The sequence below is a fragment of the Helicoverpa armigera genome, chromosome 11 (genome assembly GCF_030705265.1).
Source record: "Helicoverpa armigera isolate CAAS_96S chromosome 11, ASM3070526v1, whole genome shotgun sequence".
NCBI lineage: Eukaryota > Metazoa > Arthropoda > Insecta > Lepidoptera > Noctuidae > Helicoverpa > Helicoverpa armigera.
In genome coordinates, this window is record NC_087130.1 from 12,740,022 (window position 1) to 12,764,478 (window position 24,457).

The following is a 24,457-nucleotide window of genomic DNA, read 5'->3' on the forward strand; positions in this document are numbered from 1 at the left end:
TAAAGGATTTTAGACTCTTAGTAAAAGATTAGTTGGTTACCTTTTTTGGTACTTAGGTACTTTTAGCAAAATATTTTTTTGAGTACCAATATATATCATGGCTTATGACTGCCAATAATGGTGGTATGAAATGTTAAAACGATTTATGAATTAAAAGCAGACAGTAAAAAGCAAAAAAAAAGTTTTAACACAATAAAATTCTAAAAAACAAAGCTATAGGTATAGTAAGTCAGGGTCAGAAATAAAAGTAGGAATCACGGATATTCCACAGACAATAGATAACATCGAAAGTGTTTAGGTAAGTAGGTAATGTAGCGTAATTGGAATGTTTATTGCGCAATATTGTATTGTATCCTTTGGGTCAAAATTGCACAAAATTCAATCTTAATAGTGTGGGTAGGTCTAAGGGCCGCCTCACATAATTCAATTTCATTCAATTCATTCACTCAAAAAAATCTAGGAAGCTCATAGTAAGCTGAAGTAGTCGTTATGGTCGAAAGTCTTCAGCCTATTCTATTGAAAAAAAAAAATAATCAAGCCACTGATTAAACCAGAGTACCACTGATTATACAGACGATAGTTTACCAATCTAAGGGCACGAAGGCAAAACTGTGAGAGCTCTTTTTAAAACGCTTATTGTAGTGTGCAGTCACATGGAACGTAGCTAACGCCGAACCTTTTCGCTGCCAGAGTACCGTACCAAAGTGATGTCGATGGCTTCTTTTCCGCCACTATACCTAACCAAAATTGACCGTGCCTACCCGAGTCAGGATGCTGTAACTTCCGTGCTCGTAACCAATGAGTCTTTTAGTTGTAATGTTGAACGTTGCAGTAAACAAGTCGACTAAAAGACGCATAGACGTTTGATTGAATGGCTATTTCAACAACTTGGCTGCGACCTATGTAAATAAAAACCTGCTTTTCCCAGCTGGAATACATTGTGAATTACCTTTGTGAAGATAACATCGTTATTAAATTAATTTTATTGTTCTAATTTTGGCGCGATTTTACAAGATTGTCACGCTCGCGTCACAAATAACACAACAATAGTTCTTTGTAATTTAGTCGATATTTTGCTCAGATTCTATATGTTATACGATTTTTTATACAAAGTATTCGTGAAATAAAAATATGATCCAAATTCATTTTAAATATCGTAAAAATATATTTCTCCACATAAAATCAATTTTAATCTAGTAGCTCATAGCGCAAACTCAACAAAATATAGCATGTAGTGTGGAACGGGGCGTCGCCAATGCTCCGCCATCTCCGCGCATGCGTCAAGTGAATTTCCGACCAATACCATAGACAATTTTTCGTTATCTGGCAAGCAAAATCTGCTTTTTGTTTGTAGGTTATGTTTTAGTGATTAATTGTCAAAATTTATGTTGAATATTTTCGTGGAATTTGTTCAGTTATTATGGAGTGGACATGAACTCGTTACTTGTGTCGCCTAGTGAAATATTCTATAGATCGTTGGTTCTAGTAAAGTATTTAACATCCATCGTTCATTTAATGACTGTGTCGATCTCGGAGTATTACTTGACATTGAGTTATTGAATTGAGATGTGAACACGAAAGTGGATACGCACTCGTCACCGTACTATCAACAACGTGAAGTTTTCTAACTAAGCTTATTACTTTGTAGATCTGTACATTTCAGTTTCGTTTTTTGCATAGTTTAGACATAAGCCGTCAAGATGACGATGAGTCAGTTAACAGTTATGAAACTTTATAATACAGTAGTGGACGACGTGATAGCTGGAGTAAGGGACTGCTTTCTGGACGACGGTGTAGACGAGCAAGTACTGCAGGAACTGAAGCAGTTATGGAAAACAAAGCTCCAAGCCAGTGGGGCCATGGACCCACCACAGCCCGAACCCGCTATACCGCCGCCACCTCCGGTGCTACAGAACTTTCAAAAGGCCAACGGTAACAATGTGGTACCTAAGAGGACTGATACACATTTGGGACAGCAAGGTTCTAGCCAAAACTCTGGTGTGGAGCATGGTGCTCCAGCCTCCAACCTAGCTGGTGCACATCCACATCATGTACTGGACCCCAACAACAAAGTGCCAGTGCAACTAACCTTGCCCGCTCAGCCAGGAGTACCGGGATCACAACCACGCTCATTTACTATACAAATCCCTGCATCTGCACTGAACGGTAATAAACTACATCAAGTGCTCACTGGCCCAATTATAAATGCTACTATAAGTTTACCTCAACCCCTAGCTGCAACATTATTGCAACAACACATCAATTCTGCATTAGCCGGGCAACAAAATGAATTTGACGGAGGTGGAGGTGGCCGCAGTGGTGCTGCGCCTTTCTCTTTAGATGGTGCTCTAGATTCTTCTGATGACGAGGGCTCAAATGGTGGCGATGGCTCTGAAGATGGTGCGGGTGATGATGACGAGGATGAGGAGTCTCCCGAGGAAAGAGCAGAGGAGGAGGAAGAGGAGCGGGATGAAAGTGGTGGGGCTGAGGAGGAACCTCTCAACTCAGGCGATGATGTGTCTGATGAAGAGCCCGGTGACATGTTTGATACTGACAATGTGGTGGTTTGTCAATATGACAAAATAACACGCAGTCGCAATAAGTGGAAGTTCTATCTTAAAGATGGTATCATGAACTTAGGTGGGAAGGATTATGTCTTCCAGAAAGCGAATGGTGATGCGGAATGGTGAAAATTTACTAATAATGAACAAATAAGCTGTGTGTATTTTTATAGAAGGTGTAACTTGTTGTATCTGACTGTTGGAATGTAACTACTAGAGAAAACAAAAGACAATGGTGAAATACAGATATTATTATTTAATTATAATATCATAATGCACATTGACTTCAACCTTAGCATGAGTATGGATCACATCTCACAGCTATGCAATTGACTCGTGTTTTAATACCATCTTACATTATTATAGGACCTAAACTAAAAAAAATATATATCTTTCAATCTTTATACAGATTTCATTCAACTTTTATAATGAAACTGAGTGGTCAACTAACCTTTAATGGATTGTTATCTTACTTTCTATTTATCTTTTAATCATCTTTTATAGATGTTATCAGGCCATAGTGATCTTACTTTACTTAGTTCTACAAAATGTATTTCACTTCATAACAATGACAGGTGTTATGAAGTGAAATACAAAATTTTGTATTTGTTCTGGAGAGTATACATTTTTGTGAGCATTTTCTTGTTTAGGTTGAAGTCAGTGTTGGTGATGCTCATGGAAAAAGTACCAAATGCAGGTGATGGTTCAATGATTATAATGAGCTTCTTACATTAGTTACTGTCAAAATTATTTAGGTGTTCTGTACATTTTGATTGTAATTTGCTATTTAAGCTTCACTAAAGTTGATACATAAAAGAATCACTGTAAAAGTAGAAATATCCACACTGATGTAACTTGTGCCATAACCAAGAAATAACTCTGAAATCCATTTTAACTGTATTATTATGAGCTGCTTATCCAAACATATTTGCATTTTATATGTGTATAATTGGCAATCCAAAGGTTTAATATCCAATGTAGTAATTTCAATATGTTGTTTCATCTGTTGTAGCTATGTTTTCTTTTTCAGAATTGAAATTGTTGATATTTTGTTCTTGTGCTTGTTATATTTAACAAACCAGCACCAATAACATAACAGCAACATATTTAAATACACTTCAACAGTATAGTGAAGCTGGTAGCATATAATTAATGTAACAAATACGAAATCCAAATTAATAAGTGATGTGTACACAGTGTATCACATAGCTTTCAAACTACGTTTTGGCATAGAATAAGTTGAGTTTTACATCCAAACATTACTTGTAAGTTTCTTCAAAGTAATTCAGTTGATTACTGTTAATCTATAAATGTATATATTTTCTTAAATTGTTCATTAATTAATTATCTAGCAATATTTCCATTAAAGTATTCATCCCCTCACAATACCTAGAAGGTACTTGTAAATAACACCTGAGTACTGGTAAAACCTTGAGAAATATAATGGTACGGCCGTGCAAGCTTTGCTCGAGACTTGGACGAGGCACTGCCATGCCCGGATAATTGCTTTACGAATAATGGACATCCACATTTTGAATTCATTTAACTTTTAAGATATTTGTGTCTCAGTTCAGGCATTAAGTTATTATATTGTGATATCTATGTTAATAAATAATGTTTTCAAAGAGTGGAACATTTAAAATGTATTTTAAATTTTATTTGTAATTTAATGATCTTTGATAAAATGGTACATGCAGCAAGTTCCAACTGTCTAGTTAATTCTCAAATAGATATGTAATATAAGTTTCTTATGGTTTGTTTCATCCCTTAATAAAACGTTTGATGAAAGTGGTAATTACCTATAATAAAATATGTTGCAAGATAATTTGTTTTTTTAAGTACATAGAGTTCCAATTGCTTTTAGAGTGTCTTGGTAGGTACACTTGGCTAGGTAGGTATAATTTTGGAAATCGGTTGGAAAGGGCGCCAAATTAATCACTCTGGGTGCGAAGGCTTGGGCCGACCCAGGCCGCAACCTGCAAGATACATTTTAATTTCATGTTTTGATTTTTCAAGCTAAAGAAAAGTTTGCGCATTCAGTTACTAGAGCTTTATTTTAACAATAGGGTTCCGTACCCAAAGGATAAAACGGGACCCTATTGTTTTGCTCCTCTATCCGTCCGTCCGTCCGTCTGTCACCAGGCTGTTCCTATCTCATGAACCGTAGAGTTGAAATTTTCACAGATGATGTACCTAGGTATTTCTGTTGCCGCTATAATAACTAATACTGAAAACTAGAATGTAAATAAATATTTTGTGGGGCTCCCACACAACAAACGTGATTTTTGCTCATTTTCTAAATAATGGTAGGTACGGACTTCGTGCGCGATTCCGACTCGCACTTGGCCGATTTTTGATGTTTTGCTTTCTTACCTACCTAAAATAGTTTTTTTAATCGACATCATTAATAGGTAGGTAGGTACATCTAAAATTTTCCCCAACACTAACAAACCTCGTATGCAATAAACCGCATAAAATCGTTTTGGCTAAACATGAGATAACCTCGTACACACATACATACATAGGTACATACTCTTATACATATATAGAGGTCAATTGAAACCTAAAAGATACCTACCTGTCTAGGGTCTGTATTTTCAAGCAACTGCTCTTACATTAAGGTTTTATCAATGGCGGTGCTCGTGATCATGACGCACCATCTCAAAATATTGATAGGACCGACTGCACATAGGTGGTAGTAAGAAGGTTAGTTTTCTCGTCAACTCGTTGAACTGATTTTTCACAACTTCACATTCCATAGTTCTATAGCACCTTTGTCAAACTCGCGCGTCAACCCACGTCAAAACTTAGCCGTGTTTAGTGCGGGTAGCTGTTAAGGTGTACACGTCACAGGACCTTTTGAAAAGCTGTTCCCGATTGTAATACATAATTGAGTTGTAGTAAAACCATTAGTTGGTTCACAGTAGATAGGTAGGCAACATAAAGACAAAATAAGTCCCTCTGCCCGGCTCTCACTGAGCCGGCTCCATTATCTACGGTAATCCGGCGCAGCGGGCCGAGCTAGATAGCCGCCTGTAATCGACTTACCCGCGCGATTTAATATCGCACTCAATGTCCCAGCAAAATATTTACGTAATTTTCCTCCAACCCGCTTTGTTCGCTGAAACAAGTTAAAATCAGCTATCTGCAGTGTCTAAGGTGAATATTCAATAAGTATTAAATTTTATTCAGCGTCGTTATTCCTGGCCAGAGTTTGGCGCAGCTGCCGATAAGGTAATTAAGTAGTTCGTGTTGTTGAGAAATGGAAAGATCAGGAGATTAAACTTTTCCACCTTGCAACATAAATAATTCTGGCTGAAAGTCTGCTGTTTATGATTTAATTCAGGTTTCTATAAACCGTTTTTCTTTGTAATTGTAGATATAGGTGCTTACCTATGTTTCCTGTTGGCTGGTGAACTTACTAAAGTAGGTATCAATAAAACGTTAGAGAGACCTCGTCCTTTTCGCTATTTTTATCGGCTTAGGAAGTTTGTAAAAATAGCGACTCGCACCTGGCCGGTGTTTTAATGACGCAGGTGTACTATGTATGTTTACACGAAAACTTCGTGAGACAATGATGTAGATAAGAGTACCTAAATAATCCGAGTACCAGAGGTATAGACACTCACGTACGTAAGTACCTACCTACAGATATCCTGAAACCAATAAATACCTGAGTATTGGCACACCTTATTCACCCTAGATTCTTGCTTTTCGTTTCTCATAATAAAGAGGGTTGTTAGGTATATCACTCAGCAGAAATAAATTCCTACTAAAGCCGCTGTTGGTTGGTACTCATTTGAATACGTGAGATAAGGATCGGTTTATCCCTACAAACCTGTAAAGCTGTAAATAAATCACTATTTTGGGCTACGTTCATCTTGATACGAGACGGCTAAAACGAGATACCGCCGAGCCTTGTGCCTTGCTGGGACAGAAAATAACGAGTATCGATTTAACTAGCATTCTCCCTCGGAACGTGCAAGTCGATTCGATTCGGTGACACACTTTACCGGTGATAGGCACTCACAGAAGCGTGTAATTTGTTACCCGCGCTAAGCTAACCCCGAGGCCCAACTTATCTGACTCTTATTCATACGTTACCTATTTGAGATTATTTGTTGTTTATGTAAATGTTAGCTTAGAATCCGACTCTTTGAGTCAAGTTGGATTGATATGTATCTGTCGCCATATTTACTCGAAGTTCTTCCGACAAATTCCTACTTCAGGAAGCTGGCCTGAAATCCTATTGCTTAATTATACTTATGAAACGAGTTTCCAATACTTACCTATATTCACAGGAAAACTCGGTCTCGTAATGTTGAAGGTGGTTTATACAGTTTTATTCTATCATGGCTATTTATAATGTAGGTCTCAGAAGAATAGGGTAGTTGCCTAAAAATAATAATTAGTCCGTCTTGTAGATTGTCCAAAATTAAGCGATACGTATTTTTCTTTTTAAATTGGATCAGAACTTGTTAAGATATAGCGTGTTAAAGTTGAGTGTGACGTCACAAGTTGCTACAATTTTCAGGACACTGTGACGTAAAAGGCCCCAATCCTAATTTTTGAAGCGTATTATCTTTGTCATTTTATGTTTAATTAAAAAGAAAAATACGTATCCAATATTTTTCATTTTTTGACTAAATATTATTTCATTATTTCGACCCTGAAACTACCCTATTATTGTCACACCCTCTTATATGCTTCTATCGATAAAATCACTGAAATATATTTAAACAAAGTTATTATCTACATATTATAGTTATCAGTAACTTTTCCTTCCACTTAAAGATGGGAAAATGGTTCAATATAACTTGTTACCTACATTGTAGACTACGCTCATCAATTCCTTTGAAGGTAAGTACCGAAGTTCCGTTCGATGTTCGCAAGTGTGCAGGTTTAATTACACATCATAAGGTTAATTGCACATCATTCCTATATGGGTTTAATGTAAGTATTTGTACTATCTCGACTTACATTTTAACGATCTACCTACTAGGTAGCTATTTCTTAAGGATCCCGCTTACCTTTAGAGTTAGGTACATACTGATGTCATTCTTCTGCTCCCAAATGTCAATAAATAGCTACGAACAGAAGCTCAGACGTACCGATTGATTTTCTAAAACTATTAAAATTTTCATCGTAGCCTCATACATTCCATTTGTGTCAGTGTATCAATATAGACGAGTACTTATGGACTTAAGCATCAATCTGAAAAGAAAGACGATAAGATCCCGCGAACAAAGTGCTAACCTGTTGAATGCTTGTGTGGCTGCGAGTATAGCTTCATTCTCTCTCGGCTTTCCCGACGGTGCGGTCGTTATCGAACGAGCCCCAACTCCACAACAATAAGTACCCATACCCAGTACCACTCCACACTCAAGTGTCTGCATTTATTTTCACTTTGATCTAACATTTTTTTTTCTTTCCAGGTACTCGTCCTCAGAAACCAGTGTTGTGTAAATTTTCATCTCGTGAGTTAAGATAGTTGGAAAATGTCGTGTTTCGGTGGCAGCGTGCTCATCCCCGACTGAGGGACTGTGTTGTGGTGCGCAGTGTAGTGTGATGATGTGTGTGAAGTGAAGTGCTAACAGAAAACGAAAACCGACACCATGCTGCCGACAAATGTTATGTCCTTTATGAAAAAGGTGAGTGAAATTTTCTATTAAAACCAGACATGCAATTTTAATTACTTTCTACGTTGTGCTATGTCTATAATCTTGTAGTTATATTGAGGATTGAATATTGCTATAAAATAAAATTTGGGTAAAACTGTTTGCCCCTTATCACCCTCACGGGAAGTAATTAAACGGTCCTACGTTGCCGAAACGCCACGGATTGATTAATAGTATTCCGACCACCTTCTATTTTAGGTATATGTTTCTTCTCACCTCCCCAAAACTTTAAGTAGATAAAAGAGATATTATGTATTTATTCTCAGCGATGGAGAAGATAAGAAATTCTTTTAGAATTATGTTCAATCTTTGAATTATTTGAGTAACTAGGACGTTGACTGAATTAAAGGCTCTTCTCTATAAAAATAAACTTGTACCTAATAATAATATTAAATTAATACTCAAAAATACTACAATAAATTTAGCCAATAAAAGCGGAGAGGTTTTACAAGGCGCTTATTTACGAGCAGAAAGCCTTTGTCTTTTGTTACATTTTAATGTTACGCCGTTTGTATTTGCTTTCTTTTGTGAAAATAATACCTACGTAGCTTATAAACGAATTTAATATAAACTACTCAATTCTCAGAGCAAACGGAAGGGTGGTGGTTGTACCTATAGCTAAGCCTATGTTAAGGTTTATATTCAACAAATAAACGTTCATCAGCAAAAACATTTTCAGGTCTGAATAATTCAGTTTGCTCCTGTCTGAATAAACGAATGTACAATTAATATGGAACCACCTGAGTACATTAGGGCCTGCATTAATTACGTGAACACAAACATAGTTAATATACAAAAAAACCACAGTCACGTACGTGTAATATTTTTCGTCTGTGCTATCGTGAAACTCGCCAAATGTGTTTAACAGAAATCTTTGTTTTGATTTTATTACTGGTCTCCCTTAATTAAAATTCCCCGTGCTAGTCCCCATCTAACATAAATTATTATGTGCTCAGTTACCTGAATTTCCTTTCATTTTAAATATTTTCAGGCTGAGTTTTAAATAGGCCTGAACAAAAATACCACAAAAATATGGTTAGATACTTTGCGTTCCTGTTCTTTTGTGGAATGAATGGAAGTGGGTCAACCATTGTTATCCAAACTAAGTTTAGTTATTTCAGTTGTAGGGCCTATACCTAGGTATGTAAGCACAATAAAATTGGGCGTACTAAAAAGCATATTTTCTTCGCTCACATGACAATAAAACCCTAATAAACAGGATAGAAAAACTTCTGCGAAATACCAATCTGGAACAAGTAAAAAGGAAAATTCGTAGTTTTACTGTAAACTATCTTTTACCAGCCGTTGCGTTCGCGGAATAAGATATTATCCCCTGGGAACTACGTGTATTTCTGTATAAAAAGCGGTTTTTGTCTTTTCCCTTGTATTTTATGTAACGAAATTCCATTACGAGCCATTGTTTCGCTGTACTACGTGGTTGAAATAAGCGGCTGCTTAGAATTATGGCGACAGGCAAGATTACGTTAAAGCACGTGAATTTATTGTATTAAGTTATAATGCCAAACAAAGCAACAGGCACTTAAATCTGTCTTAAACCTTTTCATATTTACTTTTTCATCAAAAAAATATTCCTTTTCTCTTTGTGAAACTCTTAAGTAATATTTTGTGCAATAGGTACTTGTAATCGCATTAACAAGAGTGCCTAGAAATAATAAGCCCCAAAATATCGAAGCCGAAAATTATAATGTCATTCAATACGTCTCCAATCTGAGCAGTGTATATCCGTAAATAGAATAAACGAAAATACTAACCGGCTTTCCACTTTTATGCACACGTAGACAGCTAGATTTAGATGTCCACCCCTCCAACCCCGTGCGCTGAAATTCAATTTCTGATTTAAAATCACCAACATGGCTCGTCTATTCCGGTATTAAAGTTCGAAGTCTTATAACGAAACTATTTGAGCTCCGGCTCAGCTATCCGATGCGCAATTTGCGCTACATCTTCAGCGATTTTAGCCAACATTCTGTAACGTTGGAAATGCTAGCACAAAGTATGCAACACATTTTACAGTAAATTGCAATCTTTTATCTACTGAACCGAAAAGAAGACAAAAGGTCTTTTGTGTGTGTGTTCATTGTATTTGGTGGTGTGTGAATGCGGTATCGCTCGCTTCAGTATCGGAGGCAGGTGCAAGCGAAGCCAGTGGCGGCTCACTAGCGCTTCCTGTGAGATGAATTAACGCTCCGCCGAGCGGAAACGTCTTTCTTTCTCATCAAAACAATATTGTTGAGTTCCGCGCTCGCCAACAATGCCGTTTGTGAAATAAACACGTTGCGTGCTAAACAAAACAATCAACTGCACGTATAATTTGGTGCAGATGACGTTTTAAAGGTGGATAACATGATATTATTCAATTTGCTGAAGAAAAAGATATACTACTTTTCTTAACGTGGACTTGGGATTTTCGAATAATTCATGAACAGAAGATACTCAATGATAAAATTCGGTACACGAACTGAAAAGCTTCGCAGTCCACCCCTTAACTGCCAATTTTTTAAAGTACTTATTTACAAACATAAAGTATATCGTAAACACTACTCTTCTATTCACTCCGAAAGTGAACTCCTCCAACGTGATTTGATCTAAATAGGCGGTAAAATTACGGGAAATGTAAGAACGTCATATTACACCTCTCGTTAACACAGCTTCAAGTTCTTCTGCAGACATATGTAGCGCATTAACTCCTGCGTCACAGTTACAAGAAAACGCCCACATTCCCTATTATACACATGGCGTAGTGGGTAGTAAATCTTACTTTAACTTGTTTGAAATTGCAAGAAGAATAGGATATCCACATTTGATTCGTTAAATTCTGACATGACATAATACCTGTTTGCTGAAAGGTCAGGAATACGTACACCCACAGCAAAATTAAATTCAGAAATAGATGACCTCTGACTACAGCTACCCATGATTCTCGTTAGTCTTTCATAATTGGCCAGTCAAAGCACGCGTAGGAAGTTTATCCACTAAAATCTGTGTGAAAGCGTTCGATGCTTATTTTTCAAACGTCCTGCAATTGGTGAGGGTTGTGGTGTGGGGCAGGGAGATCGAGAGGTCCACTGAATGGAGCCGCACTCCGTAATAGCGCCCTCCCTGACGACTCTATTAGCACACAGCGAGCTGCATAAAGGTGCACCTTATCAAAGCGCGCATATTAAAACGAGTCTTTCACTGAACTGCTAGTCCATATTTTTTGCCCAAAATAATAACATTCCGTCTGTGCGCTTTGATAAAGGTTTAATTAGCGAAGCTGTTCTAGGTAACTAAGAATTTCCAAGGTAATTTTGTTCCTGTTTATTTACTTGCCAATGTTTGCATCAATTTCATGTATACTAAGTATGCATAAAGTTCTATCATAATATTGTCTATTGCAATACCCAAGTCCGCTAACTAAAAATGTTTGCCTAGAGATTGAACTTTTAAAACCAATCTCACTCCGTTTCTCGGCATCGAATAAAAACAAGACGAAATGAGCGGGACGCTCGCTCACTGAATGTTTTATGGATATTTTTTTGCTTTTTAAATGCTAATTTGCCGTAGGTGAAACGAACACTTGAGAGAATTACCATATAAATAAATATTTGTCCTCGTAATCCTTGTCTTATCATTACTTGGGTGAGTACAATAATGTTTGACATAAAATAACATATCTAAATAATAATTAAGTATTAGGTTGTATTTCACCTGAGCCGCAAAACTAAATTACGATTAAATCACTAGGGGTCGCTGGGTGACCTCCATCTCGAAGGGCGGACGAGCATTGACAGGGCAAACATGTACCCAAATGACGTATAACATTAGGTACAGATATCTGTGGACAAACCTCTCCTACAATGTATTCCAATCTATATTAACTATATTATGTGGAGAGGTAATTGTAATTCATATTTCAACCCTTATCAAACTACAAGTTTTCAGCAGACATCACCCAGCTGACAGTTATTATAATTGCTTAGTCAATCGATTTTATTATACTTATGTATTTAATATAACATATTAACAATAACTACTATTGGCACTCAAAACTATTCAGGTCATAAAAAGTAAATTTTAGAATAGGTATTTAAAAAGCTAAAGATCAAATTGTAATACTTTATAACTTATTAGGGCTTCAGGCTATCATCCAAAGTGGTTATGATAAAACTAAGTAGCCTACACAGAATACTGTGTTCACTTTGTAATGTGTTCAAGTTCGAAACCAAGCTCTGTTGAACATAAGTGTATTCTCAAAATGAGAAAGGATTTTAAATACAATAATTGCTTGGCTGCAGAGAAAAATCATCGTTGTTACAATTTGTTTGCGGTACACAAAACAAATGACTCATCGTGGGACCATCAATAACGAATAATTGAAGAATTCCAATTATCCGGTGAGAACATCAATTATACAGATTTTTACTTTGAACGTTTTATGATGAATTTTTTATTAAGCTTTGGAAGTAAGTATATGAAGCTTATTTTCACAGACTTTTATGTTCATTTTAAACAAAATTATTTAATAGCCGTCGAATTACCCCGTCAACATGAACCGTGCACGTTTACCAGTTGAAACAATATTATTAAACAATTAAAACTTGTTATCTTGTAATCAACTGTTACTAGAAACAGTATTTAAAATAACAACACATATTGTTAGGTTAGGTATAGGTACAGAATAACCAAACTGAAGGATCAAATCTTGTTTGTCGCAGTTTTTGTTGTTTCCAAGTAAATTAATACTACTTCAGTCTATTTTAATTCTCTTTATCGTTGCCTTACTCTCGACCGATATTGAAATTGTATAAAGTCGAGTGACGCAGTCGGCGACTCCTGAAGAGGTACTTGCTCCGTATTGGTTATATTTCTATATACGGACGCTTGAACCATATATATATACCTACACCGCAATAGCTGCTTTCTATAGAGGCTCCGGTCAACATCTAACAATGTATTGAACCGAATCCCAGTGACGCATACACAGACAGTGCTATTGTTACTGTTTGGACATGTTTGGGGACTTTGATGTTCACAACCAACGACATACCTACCGTTAATAAACATTGTCTATGCTGGATAACATGAAGCGTCACTGCCAATCAACAGGCAAGCCCAATGGTTTGTGGGTCAGAAAGCCGTCAGCGCCTTCATAAGTAATTAAACTACTTCGATGATTGCCTAATTTTACCGTGCGCCTGTGTATACTTGACTTATACATTATGTATTAGAATTTTAAACAGTTCCGTCAACTTGCTGAGCGGTAAGCGAAGCTAGTGTGTAATTAATTCTGTACATTTTCAACTTTAGTGAAACTTTTTCAATTTGCATCATCGCGCATTGTGCAATTGTGATTATTTATGCAACCCTCGACACAAAACTCTAATTTACGTTTGAACTGCAAATTATTTCAAAAGGGTAAAGTTGTGATTCATTATGAAGCGTTTGTATTCTTAATTAAATGCAGGTGTTCAGCGAGCGAGCGCTGCCTTGTCTCGTTACGAACACGAGCGGAGACGACGAGCGACGCCTCCACGGTTTGTTTAAGGCCAAAATGAGACTGCATATAAATTATTATAGTCGTAATGTCGTGTGTCAAACTTGTTTCCCTATGTAAGCTGAGTTATGCTTTGCCTACATAAACATCGGAAAGGATTTTGGTAGCGAGTGCGACCCAAGCTAAGCTGTTCACTAAGTACATATATTCAGCTCACAGGAGCCTACGGCCTCAGTTCAGGAGATAATGGGCTGGTGCGAGCCCACAACACGTCGCCGGTCAAATTATGCGATGTGGCCCTCCGCCTCTCGCCCGCCTAGATGAAAGGCTTACTGAGGTTATACGCCGCCCCTGCCATAAAAGCTTATAGCGAAATACTTGTGGATTCTTGCTTGATGTAGCAAAACTTATCGTACATTTTACATGTTAATGACGCGTTCACAAAGCGCTTGTAAAGGCCTTCATTCTCAAAGACAGATCGTGAATTTGATTTCATTTAAGAGTTCTTATCTTGCCAGTCACGTTCGATGAAAAAAGTTAAACAAATCATAAACTAGGTTTCAGAAAATAAGTAACCTTGCGAGGTAGTTTGTGTACACGTCAACTAAAAGTTGTAGCGAGCGGGCGCCGCCCGTGCGCTACGGCGTAGCTCAGTGCTACGACGTAGCTTGGTGCTACGACAAGTTACTGGCACTACCGATTGTTTGCTGGCTTGATACAACGTCTATATAACAACGTTTAAATTTTAAACACATTAGTGGTTCGCTGCCAACTTCCTGAAATGAACAGCTGTTGAATATAACAAGCGTTGTGTGCTACGAAACTCGTAGAACAACAACAACTTATAAAACTAGTCAAGTTTTTAAGCACTGAAAATTTCGGTTAGCGTGTTCTTCTCAATTTATCTTCCTCAGCAATAAATGCCACAAAATTTGTAACGCTCCTTGGATCGCACTCGCGTAAACTTTTCTTGAGTAATGATGACTGTTGAGGTTCGAGCGCTGCAAAAATGTTTGCTTCACCGAGTTGTGGGAGTAGCCGGTGGGTGGCTGGAACGAGGAGACCCTAACTGAATTAAGTGGTAAATGTTGCGCGGCGTCGCTACTTCAACACTTGACACTATGATGACGATATTCCTCACTATGAAATTGCCTTAATATTTAGTGCAAAACTTGCCTGGAAACTTTACCTAATGAAGTTAACTAGTTTCAGTATCGCTCGTTCTTGAGGTACGAATATGTATGAAACTTTCGAAATATTATCTTAGTTATAAGATTTGTTAGATATTCTAAAATGATATCTCACTTAAATTTACAATTGTGCGCTAACTTTGAAATAGAACTCATTTAGAAAACGAAGATAAAGAATGCTTATTTTCTTATTGATATTAAAACGTATATTCAAGAAAATGGTCTATAGTTGATACACAACAAAACCTCAAATGTTGCATTTAGTAAATCACTGTTAATCGTCCAAAAGCTAAGTAGTCTATTACAGCACATTTTGTTACCGCAATAAAGAGCGATCCGACACATATCTCAGTGTTGTGCAAAGATAAAAGAGATTGGTTTACATACTCGTGTAAAGCTGTTTCGCTAGCAGAATGCAAATACAGACCTGAAAGCGACAACACAAGGAGATGTTGTAGTTGTAACACAAACAAATGTAGAATTCAGTGGATGCATGACTCAGTAGTTTGGTGGCTTCGTGGTTACATGAGCGTAATGTGTGCGGCCGGGTGTGAAGCGCATTAAACTGGGTTTAGGCAAGATTCAGCCGGCGGTGATTTAGATTTATTCGCGTGTAGTTCCGACCGGCCGCGCTCAAACTACCTTAATGAGATTTCTGAACGGGATTCACATAAGTCTCGCGAGCAACATGGCGGCGGCGGCGCGGAAATCTGCTAAATTGCTTTAGTAGTTTTGTGCGCATCGTTCTACTGCTGTATTTATATGTTTATCGAGTTTAGACACACAAATACCGGCAATTTTCATAAATGCTTATTTAACTTAAAAGCAAACATTCTACGTTTATGTAAAGGAGAATTACCTAACGGCTGAATTAATTTCTATCTCAATAAGTCCGCGCCGTTTGTAACCGCACCACGTCACAGCCATTAAATAAATGAAAATGTATTGTCAATCTTCTATCGCTTCACATCTATTACAATTATGAAAAATTGTATGTAATCATTTAAGTATGGTAAAGAAATTGATCAATTTTACGCAGGACATATTATATCAAAGCTGTGTGTGTATGTGTCCTGTTTGTAGTATCCATAATTTGCTTTTCTTCAATATGGTATAAAAACTCGTAATAGATGGTTTACGCTAACGCATATTTTTGGTTTTAGTTTAGTTGTTATCCCCAACCACTAAAAATAATAATTTCATATCGATCGAACAAGCCCTGAGGCTGAGGCCTCTCATAGTTTGTATAATCCGTAATGAAAATTCTTCGCATCATATTTTACGATAGAAACTTAAGCCCAAATAACTTATATATCTGAAATAGTTCGCTATCTTAATAACCCCACATAAACATCAAGCAAGTTTACCAAGTAGTATCTTAAAATCCTTTTATCATCATCAGTTTTATCAACACAAACGTCCCCCGAGTATTTTATGAACAAATACCTAAAAGTCGGAAAACTTTAATAAAACATGACCACTGCTTGGTACGTATAAGCCTTCCTTTATATGACCCTCTTTGTCCTATTTTATTTTATTATTTTCTCAACTTGAACATATTATAATACAATAGAAACTTTAAGCGTGTTTGTGAACACTGAAGTTTTATATTTTATTATTGTCATAGGATATGTCTAAATATGTGGCATTTTTATGTTTGAGTTATTTTATACAAAAGGAATAAATCAGCGTATCTGCGTTCTAAAATAATAGTATCGTGTTGTGTGGCAGTGCCGCGTAATTACATTCCTTTGTGGTGCGGGTGGGTGTAGCTGCGCAGTCTCCGCTCCGCGTGTTCCGCCGTGCGCCCGCCGCCGCTCCGCTCGTCGCGCCCCTGAGCACGTCGCCGCCATTGTTACCGCCACTATTGTGCTCAGTGTCGATACCAAATAAACATATCAAAGGTTAAGAACATCGCACCCATTCATGCCCAATTAATAGCTGAACAAAACACCCGCACCACTGAAAATCTCCTACGAAGAGGCAGAGCAAGAAAATGAAATAAAATTAATTTTGGGTCAGTAATAGATTACATTTGCACAAGTCGAACAACGAATTAGAAAAGGTTGGTCCCAAGGCGATGATAAAGTAAAGGCTTACACCTGACGTTTGCCGACAGCAATTAGAGTTGTAATGTAAATAGCGGGTTGAGGCAACAAGTGGGTCAACCAGGGCCGTGTCCGCCCCCTCCCGCGCCGCGCACCCCTTGCACCTCACCACTAGGTCATGAACGCTCTGTTCATGACCCATTTTATCTCAAAAATCTCTACCCGTAACGCTAATCGAAGCGGACGGCCGTGTACTCAACATGATACTAGTTGCGCTGTGGACGCACTTTGTTATCCTGCACTGGTTCACTCACTGGAAAGAATATACAGATAATAAGTCCTTTGCTCACGGATTATTTTATATCACAGCCCTTTTATGAAACGGTTTTATTATTATGATTTTCTCAAAACCAAATTATCTGAAAAGACAAATCTTTCAAGTGAAAATTATTTACTTTTTAAACAATCAAAGACTTGTACATAAATAAATTCAACTGATAAATAAGCTTTGTTTAGCGTGCTCCCATTAATGTCTTTTTACTGTACAATTTGAGTTTAACGTTTATACATTATCACATATTTCCACGGTTTGATCTACTGATATCCATCAAAGGCAGCTCTCTTTAGACTGTGCCCCGACATCGAAAAACAAAACGCTAAAAACGTGACGCTAAAAAGTAACAGTTTAATTGCACAATATATTGTATTTATTTGAACATTTAAAGTTTAGAATAATAAAACAACGTTAGTTGTGAACTTAAATTCCCATTTAGAATAATATTCTTCGCAGGTTAGCATAGGTAAACGACTACGAAATATCGTTTACCCGTGGAGCCGTCGTCGTTTACTGAGGATAATATTTGATCCCATGAGATCGTTCCAATCGTTTCTTCAATAAAAATCGTATTTCTTTCATTCAAACATTGCATATAAATAATATACTCAATACATATGTGATTATAATAAATCGAAAACAAAATTCGTTCCTTTGTTAACCATCTGGAATTCCAACAAAGCCTTTAACAGCATTCGTAAATTGACAATCAGCACTCAAGTGGCTCTCATTGAGCGTCTCGACAAAGGCGTGTGTAATTGCTAACAGCGGCTTCATTTATAATGTATTTGAGTGGAAAGCGTTCGGTCACGAGGGCCTCGGTTGGCGAATCCAATAACGTGAGAATAGAAGCTGTTAGGTCAGCCGCGGCCGACGGCCAGGCCCGCGCGCTCCCCCAGGAATGCGCTGTGCCAGATGTTTCGCAGCAACGCTAATATTCATGAATGTTGTATATCACCTGTCGGTTGTCTTCAGCGTGTTTGCTTCTAATAAATAGTTTGGAACATAAGTTCTTTAAGATCTATAGCTTATTTACGAGCTTTAAAATTGAACGGATACCAGACATAAATTGAACTAAGTTGTGTTGAAGAAGGCATCATAACGAATTAAGTTATTATCGTGTCATATGTATATCTAGAATTTTAAGAAATATGAGATACTTTCTAATTGTTTGCATTGATTAATAGAGGGCGAGTATTTAAAAATATATCGCACTATCGAGAAAAGGAACGCAAGCACTTCGATCCGGTGTCACAGGCTTAATTGCATTTTCGAATGGCAACGACAGTTTGATGAAGTCACTCGAATGGACTCTACAAACAACAGTGCACAGTAACTTCTAAATTCCATTCAAATTCTACAGAGAATTGATCGAATGCCGAACCGTAACCCTTTGCTGGGGTGAAATTTTACGACTTATGCGGGCGTGAAGCACAACTTGTAAATTCTATTTCATTTTGTTTCCAGATATTTGCGAAATGTAGAGTTTATTCTATGTTGGCTATTTTCAGGCGTAAATTAAATAGATTTTCTAAATTGTTTTTGACCATTTAGTATTTCTTTGTATAAAATTAGATGAATATAGGTAACGCTACTTTATCGTTCATCATAAATTTAATCACGACCTATGCATCTATATCTTACACTTATAAAGGTCTAAACTGCCGTTGTATACGAGTTCAACACAGTACCGGTGCGGTACCATCTCCTTCCTCCCCAGTTCCTGCTCGGTATTCGTGCTACACTTTACTACGTCCGCCAGGAGCCCGCTTTGTTCACGGTTTACTCAGTTTCCACCTGCACTACATTTTACTCCGCCTTCAAAACAATTTCTAGAGCATTAAGAATATATCCTTATTTATAGACTCGAGTTTATTACCAGCCAGTTCCAATTAGCGGGAAGCCTAATAACGTAGGTAGTTTATCAAGTTATTTTATGATAGGTGTGTAACCGTAGTAGCTGGCTATTTCACGCGCTTAGTAGGTGACCTCATTCATTCAGATATTACTGAACGTAACTAATACTACTTATATACTTACTAAGTGAAAGTTTGAGAGACTTGCGAGCGAAGCAATAAAACGCTCCGTAGTCTAGTTCGGGAGACGACAATATTGATTTTCCCCTCTCTGATGTATTTCATTCTCCATCTGTTGCTCTCCATAAAATTTACGACGGTATTACTGAGCCGTTATTTTTGTATGAAGAGTTTTATCGCCGCGCGGCGTCGCGTCTCTTTCCACGACATGAGTTCTTTTCAACACCAAGTGTTTTATCGAGTTTACTAATTCACGACATTTTTATTCTTACACTGTTCGTTATCTGCTCTATTAAGATCATGTCTCAGATTTATTCGTATATCTCAAGTACAAAGGCTGTTTTATTCAAAAAGTTGAATGAATACTTAAGTGCTAATGGAACTGAAATAAATGTAATTTGTTATCATCAGATGGTGGCGACAGACGACTCATCGAACACGGTCCCCGGGCACATCGAGTCACCGGGAACCTTCGGCAAACTGCGGCAAACCCTCTCCTCGTCACTGCTCACCGCTCAGGATAAAGGTAAACACAACTCTAAAAGATTTCCAAGATTACAAAGAAAGCACTTGACACATCTCCTCACAACTAAGACTCCATCGCCGCTAATTATCTCTAATTACATCGCCATTTGCTTTCGAAAGTTACACTTTGCACGACATACTAACAAGTAACTACTGGAAACAACACTAATAATGCCAGAGGTAAATAAATTGTTAACTTGATGCAAAGTCACATAACTGTGGCACTAACTTACGTAATAACTGAACTACATGCTGCAAGTATGAGGTAATGTTAGATATTAGTGTTTCAGTACGAACTAGGGCTTTTCATTTAATTTCGGACTCAGTTAATATGGGCCACTTTATCATTATAAATTAAAAGGATAGTTGTCCTTCTATCTCTTCATTCGCCACTACAAACGGCTTAGTATAAAACACTGATTTTAAGCCATCTAATACCCCTAAATAGGATTGGCCATGGAATACCAAAACCAATTACCCTTTTCACAGCATTTGAGTCTGACAAAAAGAGAACGAATTCCTAAACTTAGTAATGCGTTAAATTGGACTGACAGAACAGATACGCATCCGTCTTAGGTTTATTCTGAACCAGGCGGTTTTAAATGGCGCAGTAATAATACCTAAAGATACCTAAATAAATAAAATAAACTAAAAAAAATAGACACTACGTGTATGGATGCTCATTTTTTCATACTAGCCATACCTTAGATTCGTGATATACATATGTCTTAAGTTCTCGTATTACAACTACTAACTTTATTACGAGGGAAAATTAGAATGTTTACACAGTATCCCATACGTTTGTCCGTATCTTCTACAATTATGACCTCAAATGTTTGTAACTGTAGGCAGTTTATGATTATAGCGATACTTTTCCTTGCTGCCTTCGATAAACAGATTTTCGTCGGGATGATGAATGGATATTGTTTCAGTATAAGAGATAACGACCGGATAGGTACGTTTTGGCCCCAAAGGGAACGCTGCTGGAATTTTGATTTTCCAGCGCCTTCCTACCTGAATCTGTCATGAGTTAACTTTATGTAAAGCTGGTTTAAGGTACATACGTGACATTTTAACTTTATCTAGATGGAGTTATCAACTTTGATTTATGCGAGTCAAAACATTGTGCAGACAGTGAGAGGTCAGGACTAACATGGTACCATTTTAGGACAAAGGATGTATTGTTCTTTCATCTGACTGTGGTCTAAACTGAAATAGCAATTTGCATCATCCCACGCAAGTCATAGCTGTAATTTAATCCAGTGAATGGCGTAGGCGGTGGGTCAGCATTCGAGATTGCAGCTGCTATTTTAGATCCTTTAATGAATTGCTTTTGCGAATATAACTCCACATATCAGTATGTGTGGTGGTTGAAAATATTAGTTTATTTTATTTATGAACTTAAAATAAATCTACGTAAATTCGTTTCGTATTAATCCAAAGAACCGAGGCTGCTCGATATGCAAAATGGATCTTGAATTACTTTCTTAAAAATATATTTTAAAGCTCAAATAAAAAGGTAACTGGCTAGTGTAAAACTGGTAGCATTTGTTAACAAGGGTGTAATAACTCTTGAAACTATCCTTGTACGGGCAAGATTGGAGCGGTGTTATGTGCTTGTTCCCTAAGGCCATTATTACCGTTATTTATGTTTACCTCACACCCCGCAAGAACGGTTAACATAAACCCACCATAAATATAACATTTTCCTATAATTTAACTTACCTCTTTTACATAAAGAAAATTGCCTTCGGAAATATCGTTTGTTGTTATGAAATACAACTTTTGTAATGTTGAGACTTCTGGGAATAGAAATGTAGTTCATCACGCGAGCTTAGTGTTCGTTTCTCGACATCAGATATCTTAATTTTTTTAAGTCACTCGGATTGTTACTTGTTACATTTCATGCGATTTTCAGATCGATCGTGCAGAGACATGATATACTTACGGGACTTGATATTTAAGTCAGAATTTGAGTTAGTTTTCTATGACAAACGTACCAAAAAAGTGAACTTGGTCTGAGAACTGAGAAATTGTCGTAACAAGTTGCTATATTTATGAAAATCCTTGACCTCGAGAGAAGGAAAACGGAATCTCGAGAAAATTTCAAACGTTGCATTTCATGTTAGTCCATAGCTGCTTCTACAGGCGCTAAACTTGTAAGTATTCAATTTTCATAGAAACTTCATACTTAGTAATAAACTTCGTTTCAAAGGGTACGAGGTTGTGTTACGTTATAATTGACTTTTCGGACTAGTTAATTGAACTCAAGCGAAACCTGCGGGTACATCGTAAAATTAATTAATTAGTACAAACAAAATACATCTAGGTATGTACGCCCTTTACAATCCAATAACATCGTGTTATTTTCGGACGTGCATAAAATTGACGATAACAGTTAGTTATGTGTATAAAGATAACTAAAAAAACTAGAACCCTTATAATTTAAGTTAAGTAAAACCTATAGATATTTGGCTGTAAAGGGAAGTTTGTTATGGTATTCATGATAATTTCTTAATATTCATAGCGAAATATCTCGATGTTCGCGTCTCTCGAGCCTGAGGCGGCAAGGCTGGCATGCATTGTTAGCGGATTCCTGCTCGGAAGGTAGACACAAGCTGCGGACTTATTTGAATTCCCATCGTTTCATTCCAATTCAGTATTTCATAACAATGATCTGAATGTAATTTCAGTTTGAATGACTTATGTTCATTTTGGAATACTTAGTCAATAGTATGGGAGTATTATTGATTTATTTAAAAGTGTGAGATGACATGTTTGTTGTTTCAGTAACAACAAAGTTGGGTCCACGACAAGCCGTGCCAGAGCCTGTGGCGGAGCCTGCGCCGGCGCCGCCACCGGCACAACCCCGCCTACCGCTGCACAGATTGCCAAGACTGACCGGTATGTATTGAAACAATACTCCTCCTTTGTTACGGTTCCTATTATAACAGAACTTGAAAACTCATTAAAACGTTTCTTACGTAATTAAAAAGTTCGAAATTTAATTTCATTCTTCTTTCATCGTATCATTGCTTTACATTTTTCAGAGTTCTTAATTTGTTTAAACAAACCGCTATACGTATAGAAGACTATCTTATTTTCTTTTGATTGTTCAAAGGGACTTTGTTAGTGTAAATTGTGTTTATTAAAGGCCATGTTTGTTGGTAGTGAGGCTGGGAAAGCGCCGTCCCGGGCGGGAGCCTGCCGGGTCTGCTTGAAGGCGCTCAAGCCCGGAGAAGTGTACCACACGTGCAACGGCTGTCAACATCGTGTCTGCGAGGATTGCTCCTCCTACTCTAAGCCAGCCAGCGATGAAGACGCTGTGAGATATTCGCACTGTATTATGCTTAATTTCAAACCCAAATCATAATCTCTGCGTTTTTGTAATAGTTATCATTATGTTCATCTGTTGTCCTTCCGATAAGAATAACATCGAGTTGCAAATGTTTAGAACTCATGGCGGTGCTCAGTGTGCCGTCGCAGGCACAGCCGCGGCTCCCGCCAGCAGCACAGGACAGCACAGACTCACTACTGGATGTGCCGGTGCTGGAAGCGTTACAGCGCCGCCACTCGGAGGCCCGGCTCGGCAGCGGCGGCAGCAGTGCTGGCCTAGCTCCGCCCCGCTCACCTGAACTCAGGCGACACTCAGATGTATCACCAGCGTCACTCAAAGAACTCGAAAAGGTAATGTCTATCGGTGGGATTGGCTTTGAAAAAGATTTCATCAATTTAAAACACCTTAGAGAGTCTAAGACTCCTTATGTTTCAAGTAAAAGCCTTTTTACTTGAAGCCTGACGCAGTAACGTTGCGGTGTAGGTGTTCTTCTCATCCCATCTTTATCCATGTGTTTATTAATATAAATCTGTTTGTAGTTTTCATAAAGTCTTTAACACCCACCACACCACTCTCCGCCATTATGATGTCAGTTTTAAGAAATATAAAATATATTACAACACTGTTTGTACCATTAGCTGCCCAATAGCAGGGTATAAAGTCGGCGTTTGTTAATGGAGACCTACGTTCAGCATTGGAAATCAATAGGCTGATGTGATAACGATGGTGTCATATAATGTTAGCGCTTGTTAGGCGAGGTTCATGTTCAGCAGTGGACAGCAATAGGCTGATATTGATGTACCATAAGTTGATACTGTATGGAGTGTGAGTTCGTAACCACGCTGCCCGCGGCGGCAGTTAAAGGGCGGCGGCAGCACGACGCCGACGGTGGAGTCGCGGCGGCCGAGCACGGTGACGCCGGCGCGTCGCCGCTCCGTGCGCGCGCCGCGCCAGCGCTCCTGTGACGAGGACCAGCCGCACTCGCCTGCGCATCAGTCCACGCCGCTAGCACCGCCTGCCATCTCCAGAAGGTACCATAATCTTGAGAATCGCCGTGTCCCTTTGTTACGGTTAAATCTTCAAACTGGCAAAGTGATTTTCGTGTGGACTTTTTAATAGATCTATAGATTGATCAAAGAGGAAAATATGAATAATAACATATATTAAATAGTGGGAAATACTGTTATCTCTGCGAAGCCGGAGCGGGTCGCTAGTCCTGAATAAATGTTAATCAATATATTTAACTAATAC

General features: G+C 37.8%; 2 protein-coding genes across 2 annotated transcripts in view; both read left to right on the forward strand.

The window, feature by feature from the left end:
* LOC110370055 (regulating synaptic membrane exocytosis protein 2) overlaps nucleotides 1–24,457 on the forward strand; it is a 102,283-nt gene that overhangs the window by 63,308 nt on the left and 14,518 nt on the right. The window contains 8 exon segments of the mRNA XM_049850838.2: nucleotides 7,997–8,212; nucleotides 19,756–19,870; nucleotides 22,660–22,736; nucleotides 22,739–22,773; nucleotides 23,041–23,194; nucleotides 23,324–23,351; nucleotides 23,354–23,556; nucleotides 24,065–24,237. Of these exon segments, the coding sequence (XP_049706795.2) occupies nucleotides 8,177–8,212; nucleotides 19,756–19,870; nucleotides 22,660–22,736; nucleotides 22,739–22,773; nucleotides 23,041–23,194; nucleotides 23,324–23,351; nucleotides 23,354–23,556; nucleotides 24,065–24,237 (821 nt within the window). The 5' untranslated portion in view covers nucleotides 7,997–8,176.
* Nucleotides 1,305–4,386, forward strand: LOC110370056 (transcription initiation factor IIA subunit 1). The gene has a single exon (XM_021325764.3). The coding sequence runs from the start codon at nucleotides 1,701–1,703 to the stop codon at nucleotides 2,688–2,690; it is 990 nt and encodes a 329-aa protein (XP_021181439.1). The 5' UTR covers nucleotides 1,305–1,700; the 3' UTR covers nucleotides 2,691–4,386.